Raw genomic sequence first — 12,456 nt, 5'->3', positions numbered from 1 at the left:
ACACCTCCACCTTCCCCGTACCCCACACCTCCACCTTCCCCGTAACCCCACACCACCTTCCCCGTAACCCACACCTCCACCTTCCCCGTAACCCCCACACCTCCACCTTCCCCGTAACCCCACACCACCTTCCCCGTAACCCCACACCTCCACCTTCCCCGTAACCCCACACCTCCACCTTCCCCGTAACCCCACACCACCTTACCCGTAACCCCACACCTCCACCTTCCCCGTAACCCCGCACCTCCACCTTCCCGTAACCCCACACCTCCACGTTCCCCGTAACCCCACACCACCTTCCCCGGAGCCCCACACCTCCACCTTCCCCGTAACCCCACACCCTCCACCTTACCCGTAACCCCACACCTCCACCTTACCCGTAACCCCACACCACCTTCCCCGTAACCCACACCTCCACCTTCCCCGTAACCCCACACCTCCACCTTCCCCGTAACCCCACACCACCTTCCCCGTAACCCCACACCTCCACCTTCCCCGTAACCCCACACCTCCACCTTCCCCGTAACCCCACACCTCCACCTTCCCCGTAACCCCAAACCTCCACCTTCCCGGTAACCCCACACCTCCACCTTCCCCGTAACCCCACACCTCCACCTTCCCCGTAACCCCCACACCTCCACCTTCCCCGTAACCCCACACCTCCACCTTCCCCGTAACCCCACACTACCTTCCCGGAGCCCACACCACCTTCCCCGTAACCCCACACCTCTCAACATTTATGAACACTAAGGGCAATTAAGTTTGGCCAATTCACCCAAAGTGGTAGGGTTTGGGAGTTACTGGGCACAGAATGTGCTCTTGTTGCCACTGTATTAATATGGCTGGGCCACAGATATAGAGTCATAGAGCACGATCCAACGGCCCCATTGCACCCATTATGGATCCGAGCACAAAGAGTGAATTGCGCGCATCGGGCTCCGCAACGGGCGCGAAACCTCACATGTGTCACCTGACTCACCTTACGCTCACCTTACGGCTTATTTAAATACCGGGACGCCGGATTCACCCGCCACCCCGGACTCACCAGCCGTGCTTGGGAGACCTGCCAGGGCGGCATGGCGGCGCAGTGGTTAGCACAGCTGCCTCACAGCACCGGGGACCCAGGTTCGATTCCCGGCTTGGGTCACTGTCTGTGCGGAGTCTGCACGTTCTCCCCGTGTGTGCGTGGGTTTCCTCCAGGTGCTCCGGTTTCCTCTCACAGTCCAGAGATGTGCGGGTTAGGTGGATTGGCTGTGATAAATTGCCCTTAGTGTCCAAGAGGTTGAGTCGGGTTACCAGGTTCGGGGATAGGGTGGAGGTGTGGGCTTGAGTGGGCTGCTTTTTCCAAGAGTCGGTGCAGTCCCGATGGGCTGAATGGTCTCCTGCACTTTAAATTCTATGATACTGGTCCACACAAATGTGGGCCAATCATAACAGCACCTGGGGTGGGGGTGGGGGGGTCCGGCAGGCACTGCATGGGTGCCGGGTGGCACCTCCAGAGTGCCAGGCTGGTAGTGTCAGGCTCGTGCTCGGGAGGCCTTTCCAGGTAGAGGGGGTGCGAGGGGGAGTCTCCCAATGTTGGGGTTGATGGGGGAACAAAAGAACATGTGGGGCCTGGAAGAGCGCGGGGGGGGGGGGGGGGGGCGGGGGGGGCGTGTGGAAGTTCGGGGCTGCCAGCCAAAATGGTGCCGGCTCTGCGAGGAGCCTTTCCTGCTGGAGAGATCAGCTCAAAAAAACCCTCTCACTCGGCAGGGAGAATCTCCCCAAGGCCAAAAAAACGGCAAAGTGTCGGTGGATACAGAGTGTTTCTCGGATCTGCAGCCATCAAGCACCCATCTAGCAATCCCATTTCCCAGCACTTGGCCCGTAGTCTTGTATGCTATGGCATTTGAAGTGCTCATTAAATGCTTCTTAAATGTTGGGCGAGATTCTCTGCCCTCCCCGTGGTGTGTTTCTCGGCACTGGGAGGTGGACCATAGATGGCTGACGGTGGGATGTTCTGGCCCCGTGCTAGCAAAGGGATTTCCCATTGATTCCACACCGCACCACTGGGAAATCCATGGCAGGAGTGTGCCGTAAATCTCACCCATTGTGAGGGTTCCTGCCTCTTCCATCCTATCAGGCAGCGAGTTCCAGATTCACACCATTCTCTGGGTGAAAGGTTTTCCTCAAACCCCCTCTGAATCTCCTCCTGCTTACCTTAATCTACGCCCCCGGATATTGAACCATCAACTAAGGAAAACAGCCCCGGTCTATCCAGTCTCTCTCCATAGCTGAAACGCTGCAGCCCAGGCAGCGTCCTGGTGAATCTCCTCTGCACCCTCTCTCGTGCTATCATATCCTTCCTACAGTGTGACGCCTATAGAGAACTGCACACAGTACTCTAGCGATGGCCGAATGAGCGTTTTATACAGCTCCATCATCACCTTCCTGCTCTTATATTCTATGCCTTGGCTAATAAGGGCAAGTATCCCATATGCTTCTTATGCCTCAGGTTTAGTTTCTGGTCAGTTCAAACCCAGGATGTTGATGATGTGAGATTTAGCGATGGCAATGCCAGCAAATGTCAAGAGGGGAGAGAGTAACATTCTCTCTTAAATGGTCGTTGACTACATTTGTATGACATGAATGTTACTCGCCACTTACCTGCATGTTTTGCTAAATGTGGACATGGACTACTTCAGTATAAGTTCAAAATAGTACTAAATACTGTGTAACCATGAGTGAACATCCCTCCATCTGGCCTTATATTGGAGGAAAGATGAAAGAGCTGAAGATGGGCGGGCTTAGGACAATAACTTATATCCTTTCGATAAGATTGCGTCTCCCTGTTTTTCCTACTAAAATAAACTGCATTAAATATCATCAGCCTCGTGTCTATCCAATCCACCAGCCTGCCTACGCCCTCTTCGAGCGCTTCCTATTATGTTTGGCAGGTACATCAGCCAAAATAATTCACACTTGTAATAACATTCTTTTCATCTCAGTCAGCAGAGCATTGAGGAGCAGACAGAAAAGGAGGAAATTGTGTGTAGACTTATTATTTTTTCTGGGCCAGGAGAGTGAAATCAGTGTGGAAACACCATCACGTCTGGGAGTGCAGTGGTTAAAGGACAAGGTTGATCTCGAGGTAGCACAGTGGTTAGCACAGTTGCTTCACAGCTCCAGGGTCCCAGGTTCAATTCCGGCTTGGGTCACTGTCTGTGCGGAGTCTGCACGTTCTCCCCGTGTGTGTGTGGTTTTACTCCGGGTGCTCCAGTTTCCTCCCACAGTCCAAAGATGCACAGGTTAGGTGGATTGGACATGCTAAATTGCCCTTAGTGTCCAAAATTGGGGGTTACTGGGTTACAGGGATAGGGTAGATATGTGGGCTTGAGTAGAGTGCTCTTTGGGAGGGCCGGCAGACTCGATGGGCTGAATGGCCTCCTTCTGTACTAAATTCTATGATTCTACCTACTCTAAAGAACTTAGGACACATAATAAACGTCAGTGCTGCTCACCCTCTGAGGAAAACAAGATAAGCATGGCACATCACTGTCAGAGCCATTTGCTTTCATCCTACACCCGTTATCACTTTCAGAATGCAACATTTGTCGTAATGGATCAGTTTATAATTTTTAGGTTATTAAAACAATCATATTGTCAAGCGGGAACTGTTCATTCTCCCTCTGTCTCAGTGCAGAGATTCTCTGTTTCTGAGATACGGACATTACCAACACTGACTTTCAACATGGCTGAAGTTTCACTGCTGAAAGATTATTGTATTATCGGACTGAGAAATTAGTCGAGTCACAATTTTTCTTTTGCATCCCAAGAATCTTGCCTTATTTATTCAAACTTATTTTGATGATGCAGACATTAATGATAAAGGAAATGGTTTGCTGCTCAAACAGAGGTGATCATGGTGTGAACTAGTCTGTGAGTCACAGAGGCAACATCAGTGGTTGGTGTCTGGGTAACAGGGGGTTTGACAGGGTCGATGCTGAGAGGGTGTTTCCCCTTGTGGGAGAGTCTAGGACCAGAGGACAGAATCTCAGAGTAAGGGGGTCACCCATTTCAGACAGAGGTGAGGAGGAATTTCTTCTCCCAGAGGGGAGTGAATCTGTAGAATTCTTTGGCCGGGATTCCCCAGCCGCTCCCGCCCGATGACCGGAGACTCCCGCCCAACGTCAATGGACTTTTTCATTGCCTGTGTATCACCCGTGGCAACCTTGTGGTGGGCGGGGAGGAAGAATCCAGCTCTTTACCGCAGAGAGAGCTGTAGAGGCTGGGTCACTCGGTGTGTTCAAGGCTGAAATCAACAGATTTTTAATCATTAAGAGCATCAAGGGTTATGGAGATAAACTGGGAATTTGGATTACCAGATCAGCCAAGATCTCATTGAATGGCAGGGCCTACTCGATGGGCTGAAGGGACTACTTCTGCTGAAGGAGAGTAGCCATGATGTGGAGAAGCCGGCGTTGGACTGGGGTGGACACAGTAAGAAGTCTTACAACACCAGGTTAAGGTCCAACAGGTTGTTTGGAGTCACTAGCTTTCGGAGCGCTGCTCCTTCATCAGGTGAGTAGGATATTTGTACAAGTGTAAGCAAGTTGGAGGATGATGATTGGGGAGGGTCGGAGCACATGGGGTTCACATTAACCTTTCTCTGTCATTTTGGATGAGATAGATTTCACTGTGTGTCTGAAGCAGTGCAGCATATTTTCCCAGTTCAAGCTGATGTCCTTTATCAAGGAACAACAAAGACACCTGGACAGTTCACCACGGTGACAAACATTCTTCATCACTTTACAGAAGGAAAGATAAATGAGAAATCGTTGCCTTTGGGAGTGTTAGCAAAAGTGAGTGAAAGATGGGAAGAGGAAGGTGGCAGAATGAAAGGATTAGTGAGTGGGACGGAGGCGGGTCTGGGACGGAGGCGGGTCTGGGATGGAGGCGGGTCTGGGACGGAGGCGGGTCTGGGACGGAGGCGGGTCTGGGACGGAGGCGGGTCTGGGACGGAGGCGGGTCTGGGACGGAGGCGGGTCTGGGACGGAGGCGGGTCTGGGACGGAGGCGGGTCTGGCTTCCAGTGGTGTGAAGAAGGAATAGAAACATACCAGAAGTTCATGTTAGATCAAATAATCACTTGGAAATACAGAAGCTATTGTGAAACACAACCAATTTATTATTTAATATATATAAAACCAATATATTTGTTCTGTAATCAGATATCGCTGTAAACAAAATAATGGTGGTATTTGCCAACAGCTACCACACTTCAAAGTTGTTCTCCCAATAAGAAAGATTTTTAAATGTTTCTGAGACAACTTCCACCTGAATATTTCTTGAGTCTATATACCTGAGTATCTGTATGTGCTCACACACTGGTATACGTCTGTATATGTGGAACAATGGAGGTTTGTCACTGAAATCAATATCAACCCACAGGTAAAATGTGGTGATATGTTAAGAATTGCAGCTGTAGAATGTTATTTTCCTGCGCTCTGACATTACATTGAGGGAAAATCAGGAGTTGTGGCCATTGGATTAGGTTTGTTACATGCCGGGGGTAACATTGAAGGAGACAGGCTATATGTACAGACAATGAGCACACAGTCTGCAGGGTTTAACTCCAGCCAGCGTGTGACAGGCCATGACTACACCATATGGACCTTATCACAGGCTGGCACCGGTCCAGTTTCCTTCTTTCACTTGATATATGATGGTGCCAAATTTCCTTCCCTTGAGCAGTTTTATATCTACCATATCAGTTCCGAGCTGACAGCCGCATTCTGCTGTGGGTTCAAAGGAATTGCTGTTTCAAGGTAACATAGACTGATATTATTATAATTTTGGAAGGAAACACAATTCGGTCCCAGTTTAGCATCTTGCTGGTACTTTAATAATGACTGTGGAAGGAGTGCTCTCACTGCCAGTTTAGCATCAGTAAGAAATGGTTGTGAATGTAACTCTGTTTGATATTTTGGGCACATGAGCCTTCCTGATATGAATCACCATGTTTATAGTGTTCCTTTTGTGTGCTCTCTAAATATTTACCTATTATTTTTTGAGAGGGGGGCTTTTGATAAGGCACAGAGGTCCGCCCTGGTTGGGATAACTGAATCCCTATTCACACATGGACCTGACGGTATTAAACGGGGTAATGATTAGAATCGCCACTGAAGTTATTGCCCTGCAACTTAAACTGAACTTAAACTCAACTTAAACTTAACCTTTCCATTGGAACCCAGCGACTTTCCTCAGGATCGTACCTCACTGCTTTTTGAATGAATCTGGAGTTGTTGCTGTAATCTTAATAAAAGCAAGCTAATGAACTGGATTGAATTGGATTAATTTTTTGTGTACCGAGGTACAATGAAAAATATTTAGGAGGTGTAGACAGAGTCGATGGATGGGAGGCGGTTTCGTGTGATGGACTGGGCGGTGTTCACGACTCTCTGAAGTTTCTTGCGGTCCTGGGCCGAGCAGTTGCCATGCCAGGCTGTGATGCAGCCCGATAGGATGCTTTCTACGGTGCATCTGTAAAAGTTGGTAAGAGTCAATGTGGACATGCCGAATTTCCTTAGTTTCCTGAGGAAGTATAGGCGCTGTTGTGCTTTCTTGGTCGTAGCGTCGATGTGGGTGGACCAGGACAGATTGTTGGTAATGTGCAAACCTAGGAATTTGAACCTGCCAACTATCTGCATCTCTGTTGCCTCAGACCAGCACTGCACAACCTTCTTAACTGGATTCTCCCAGTTAAGTTTCTGCTTGAGTGCCGGGAGAAGGAGCACCGTCTTCTGGTCCGATTCTCCGAAGTGCGGTCGGGGGATGGATCAGTAGGCGCCCGTGGAGTTTGTGTAGCAGTGGTCGAGAGACTCCCCTGGTGGGACAGGAGACGTGTTGGTGGAACTTTGGCAGCACACTCTTGAGGTTGGCCTGGTTGAATTTTCCGGCCATGATGAACAAGGCCTCAGGGTGTTCTGTTTCATTGTTATTTATAACTGTGTACAATTCGTCCAGCGCCTTCTTCAATGGCAGAAGTGAACTCACGTGGAAGGTAGTACGGGCGACACTTCACATTCAGGTATTCCAGGTCCGGGAAGAGTAGGTCCCAGGGTCACGACGCCTGAGCACCAGGAGGAGTTGATGTGGAGGTTATTCCCTCCAACCTTTGCTTTGCCTGATGACCCCGTGCGGCCTGTCCGGTGTATTCACACCAGACATTAATTACCCAGGGCGGGTTCACTTTTCGATTGACAAGTTTGAGGGGACAAAATCAAGAAAATGTGGCAGATCCAGAGTACTGAGTGAAACTAAAAACTGGATAAGCTTTCAGTTTTTTTTGGATTCCTGGTTGAGCCTCCTCGTGATGTAAGAAACAGATTCATCATCCCCTGGCACTCAGGGGTGGAAATACTGGCTGATTCCATAAGCGAGGCTTTTCAAGTTTAATTGCTGGAGGCAGGAAAAGGACAGAAGTTATTATCATTCTTGGAAAATAAGTCAGCAAATGTCCTCTTGCTGCGGAGAATTTAGCATTTGAGAAATGGAAAAAGCATGGACCGAGAGCTGGGTGTGCGGCTGATATTCTGGAATAAACAGAAACACTTTATGCTGAAAACTTGTGAGCAAACTCGAATGCTATTTCAGCAAATTAAGAATTTGATTGTTTTTGATACTCGTTGGTGCAATCTGAGAAGTTGCAGCTCCTCAATTAATAAAGTAGCAATTATGTCATGTTGACCTATAAACTTGCCTCTGATGAGAAAATTCCTGCTCCAGACTCACCTGCAGATAGAATTGGCTGGCCACCGATACAATCAGAAGCACCACACTTTCCCTGAGAGGCGGGATCCCTGATTACCTCCGATGGGAAATTGTGTTCACATCGGAGGTAAATATTGCTGAATTTCGCCCTTTAGACTGGTGTCCTGCTGAAAGATCCAGAAATTGGAGGGATTCTCAAATGGGTAGAAAGGGAGCAGCCAACTGCAGTGACATGGTGGCTGGTCAATTCGGGAAAGTGATTTGGGGAGTCTGCCAATTATGTGGGTAGGCATGGACTTTTTTATGATCTCAGTGACAATGTTGTCCCTGCAGACATTCCCCTCAGCTGCTCTGCAAATGCATTTCACATTGTCACCATAAAAACACCCGACGCGATGCTCGATTTGGGGCTCGTGCGCAATTAACCAATTGCGCCCGGATCCGCGCTGGACACAACGGGGTCGCTGAATCGCACCCACAATGTTTTGGCCTCAACTTCTTTTTGTGGTCGAGAATTCTACAGGCTTACCACTCTCTGGGTGAAGAAATGTCGCCTCAATCTCAGTCTCAAATGCATTTGAATGTCAAAGGGAGGTTGTTGGATTCTCTCTTGCTGGAATGGTCATTGCGTGGCACTTGTTTGGCACAAATATTATTTGCCATTTATCAGCCCAAGCCAGAATATTGACCAGGCTTTGCTGTCGATGGACACGGACTGTTTCAGCCGCTGTGGAGTTGTGAATGATGCTGAATGTTGTACAGTCATCAGCGAACATCTTCACTGCCCCATTTAACACCATGGTGGTGTCACGCAATATAATGGAGAGTCTGCACAGTGTGAATCTGGGACTTTATAAGCACTGTAAGGCCGTCACTCCTACCAAAACTGCAATGCACAGATGCATTTGCGACAGGTAGATTGGTGAGAGTGAGGCCAAGTGGGTTCTTCCCTCTTGTTGGTTCGTTCTTCCGTGGCCAGAGGCCCAGTCTGGCAGGTGTGCCCTTCAGGACTTGACCAGCTCGGTCCAGAGTTAATTGATGGACGTTCGTCAGAGTATTAGGCTGAAAAGATCAGTCGCTTCTGTCAATTTAAACATTTTGAGATGGAAATCACAAGGAGTGGATGAAAATACATTTTTGTAAACCTGGCTAATGACAGTTCCACATTTAGCTGCTATTATGGGCAGAATTCTGTGACGATTGTGATTACAGAGAAAGAGAGAGTAACAAGCCTTTTGATAAATTATTTCTGATAGAACCAGATTTATTGAAATGAATTATCCAGTTCACCAACAGAGTGGAACCAGAAATTCTCGCTCAAAGTCAATGGACCTTTAGTTGGTCCCATAGGTTTTCCATTCTGCCCATGACCATTCACACCATGGTAGCGACCATGAGCCCAGTCAGAGACTTTCTCACAATGTTAAAATAACCACTAAATCAAATACACGATAAACCTGCACATGGAGAGCGGGGGGGGGGGAGGGGGGGGAGGAGGAAGAACATATGAACGTACGAATTAGGAGCAGGAGTAGGCCATTTGGCCCGTCAAACCTGCTCTGCTATTCAATGGCTGCTCTGAATGTGGCCTCAACTCCACATTCCATCTCCCCCGATAGACTTTAAAACTCCCTTGTTAGTTAAGAATCTATTGACCTCTATCTTAAAAATATTCAGTGACCCTACCTCCACTGCTCTCTGTGGAAGCGAATTCCAAAGATTTACCAGCGTCTGAGAGAAAAATATTCTTCTCATAAATAGGAAACCCCTTATTTTTAATTTGCTTCCCTGAGTTCTGGTCTTTCCCACAAGGAGAAGCCTCCTTTCAGCATCCACCCTGTCAACTCCCCTCAGGATCTTCTATGTTACAATTTTCTAAACTCCAAAGGATACAGGCCCGGCCCGTCCAACATTTCCTCATGAGCTGAGCCCCCCACCCCCACCTTCCACATCACCCCCACCCCAGATCCCAGGTCCCAGTCAGATTGGACCTGACACAATTATATCCTGTCTTAAGTAAAGAGACCGGAGTTGCACACAGAACTCTAGACGTGGTCTCACCAAGTCTTGTACAACTGCAGCAAGAGGAATTAAAAAAACAAAATTCCTAACAGTGCAAAAAATCTGTTTGAGCACTGGAGGGAGTGGCAGCACTTGCATTCTGGAAGGCCATTGCTGGTGAATTGGTCTGTTTTTTGCAGCTATTGGAAATATTGATTATCCTGTGGGCGAGATTTATTTTACTTTTGGGCCTCTCTTCAGCAAAGTGTAAACTTTATGAAAGGACTTTGTAAAAGGGGAAACACTTCCCTGTTCCCTCCCCAATCCTGTCGCTAGTTTATACAGCTTGTAACGGAACTCCATTATTGAATGAGAAACTCATTTTGTTTAGGAAATGCCGCAGTTTCGATTTCTAGATCAGAATCATCTTTTGAAAGTCTTTCAGCTTTTCGGCGTTGTGAAGGGATACGCTAGTTAGTCCCTCACTGTCCTGAGGGCTGTACCATGCCAGGAGGTTACAGATTGGGGTTGAATAAAATGCTGCTGAGGGTGAGATCAATTAGTTTTGTTCCCCTCTGATTGGTTCACACTCTCCTAACACAGACCCAGTTTTTCAGGAATTGGCTAGTAGGGTCTGTATTGATGTCGGTTCCGTCCAGTTCCAGTGATTCAGCTTGATTTTACAAATCTCATGGTACTAATAGTGTTGATTATCTAAGTTTCTGTTCATTCATTGGAGTAGAATTATTGCTAATAAAGGTGATTAATGTTCTGATGTACACATTGTTCACAAGTAGAGACATTGATAGTCGACAGCATTTGAAACTGGCTCTCGAAAATCACCCAGTTTGCTTCTCCTCCCTGCCGCTGACTGACCGTATAACTGAATGTGCTCCAGTCGACTGCTCTCCTTGGAACTATTGGGTGGCTCGGTAGCACAGTGGTTAGCACTGTTGCTTCACAACGCCAGGGACCCGGTTCGATTCCTGGCTTGGGTCACTGTCGTCTGCATGTTCTCCTCGTGTCAGCGTGGGTTTCCTCCGGGTGCTCCGGTTTCCTCCCACAAGTCCCGAAAGACGCGCTGTTAGGTGAATTGGACAATTCTTCATCATTGTACCCGAACAGGCGCCGGAATGTGGCGACTAGGGGCTTTTCACGGTAACTTCAGTGCAGCTTTAATGTAAGCCTACTTGTGACAATAATAAAGATGATCATTATTGGATGTAGAATCATACAACCAAAGCTTTGATTCCCTGAAACCCCTGCCCAAAGAGTGAGATGCAATTCAGAATGTGAATAGATTGCTGTCAAAGTGTTTGTTGAGCCGCGATATATGTGTTGCTGATGAGGACTTTACTTCGATTGACACCAGAGAAGTGTGATAAATAAAACTGACCAACTCTGCTCCCGCTGATGAAGTTAAAACCCATTTTAAGAAATGTAAGTTGGGCAGGATTCTCTGTCCCCCCCAGCCCCGTTTTCTGGCGTGGGCCCCCCGGCAGTGGGATTCTCCGTTTCCGCAGCCGGCCAATGGGGTTTCCCATAGAGGGCCACCCCATCGGGAAACCTGCGGGCGTGAGTACGCTGCCAGCAAAGCGGAGGATCCTGCCGACGGAGAATCCCGCCGACGGAGAGTCCCGCCGGTTGTTTCTTTAAAGGACTTTCCCTTGACAAACCACCCTGGACTGTTTAACAGTGTGAGTGGGACACATGCAGCAGTAACAAGGGGAGGACATTGAAGCACAAAGCGATGGATTTTGAAGTGACTGTTAAGGGGGATTGCTCATAAATATGAGATAGTCACTAACTATCTCATTCAGAAGAAGCCTTTCCCCAGGGAGTGGTGAGAATTTGGAAGTCGCTACCAGTTGGTGAATAGCAGAGATACCTTTCAGTTAGAGCTGGGTAGCGTCTTGAAAGAGAAAGGAACGGAAGGATAGGCAAGGAGGGTGGGAAAATGTTTGTGTGGAGCGGGCATGGAGCAGTTGGGCTGAATGCCCTGTTTGTGTGTTGTATTTCTAATTAATTGTGTGAAAGGGAGAGGGTTATGGAGAGTTACAGAGAGCGCTGTACAGTGTCTGAGGGTGCAGTATACAATTGCACTAATGATTAATTGCCTGCTCGTGCTAATAGCTCAGGTATGAACCCAAATTTATGTTTTGCTTTGTTTAAAACATGTGTTAAAAATTTACATTTCATGTGTATTTTTAATCTTTTCTCCCCACACAGTGTCCCAGTAAAACTTACGATCCTTTGATAAAGTCGACCAAGGATTTCCCGGATGAAGTGATCAGTTTCATACGGTATCACCCAGTAATGTACAAGGCTGTGTATCCAATGAGAGGAAGGCCGGTGTTTACCAGGATCAATGTGGATTACCGACTGACACAGATAGTGGTGCACCATGTGATGGCAGAGGATGGACACTATGATGTCATGTTTCTCGGCACAGGTAAGTGTCTACTGGCTGAGTGAAAATATCTTTCCCGGATTCCAATTAATTTTCCCCTAAATGCAACACTGTTCTGATAAACACTGCGGCATTCTGCTTTGTCCATTCTCCTTCTTTGTTGAACAATCTTGTACAGAGATGTGCCTTTTTGGTTGTCTAATCATACCCTGCCCCTTGTACCATCCTCAATCCTGCCCCCCCCCACCCGCTCCACCCTCCTCCTTCCCACCCCCCCGCCCTTCGCCAACAAAG

The 12,456-nt window shown here is 48.1% G+C and overlaps 1 protein-coding gene across 3 annotated transcripts in view; it reads left to right on the top strand.

Annotated features, from left to right (window-relative positions):
* Nucleotides 1-12,456, top strand: part of LOC140387805 (semaphorin-3D-like) — a 482,389-nt gene that overhangs the window by 371,451 nt on the left and 98,482 nt on the right. For all 3 annotated transcript variants that reach the window (XM_072470941.1, XM_072470940.1, XM_072470942.1), the window contains one exon: nucleotides 11,982-12,204. In XM_072470941.1, the coding sequence (XP_072327042.1) occupies nucleotides 11,982-12,204 (223 nt within the window). The remainder of the gene's footprint in view (nucleotides 1-11,981; nucleotides 12,205-12,456) is intronic.

This window comes from Scyliorhinus torazame, chromosome 13 (assembly GCF_047496885.1).
Source record: "Scyliorhinus torazame isolate Kashiwa2021f chromosome 13, sScyTor2.1, whole genome shotgun sequence".
NCBI classification, from domain to species: domain Eukaryota; kingdom Metazoa; phylum Chordata; class Chondrichthyes; order Carcharhiniformes; family Scyliorhinidae; genus Scyliorhinus; species Scyliorhinus torazame.
Note: the sequence above shows the minus strand (reverse complement) of the source record. Positions and strands in the feature narration are given on the sequence as shown.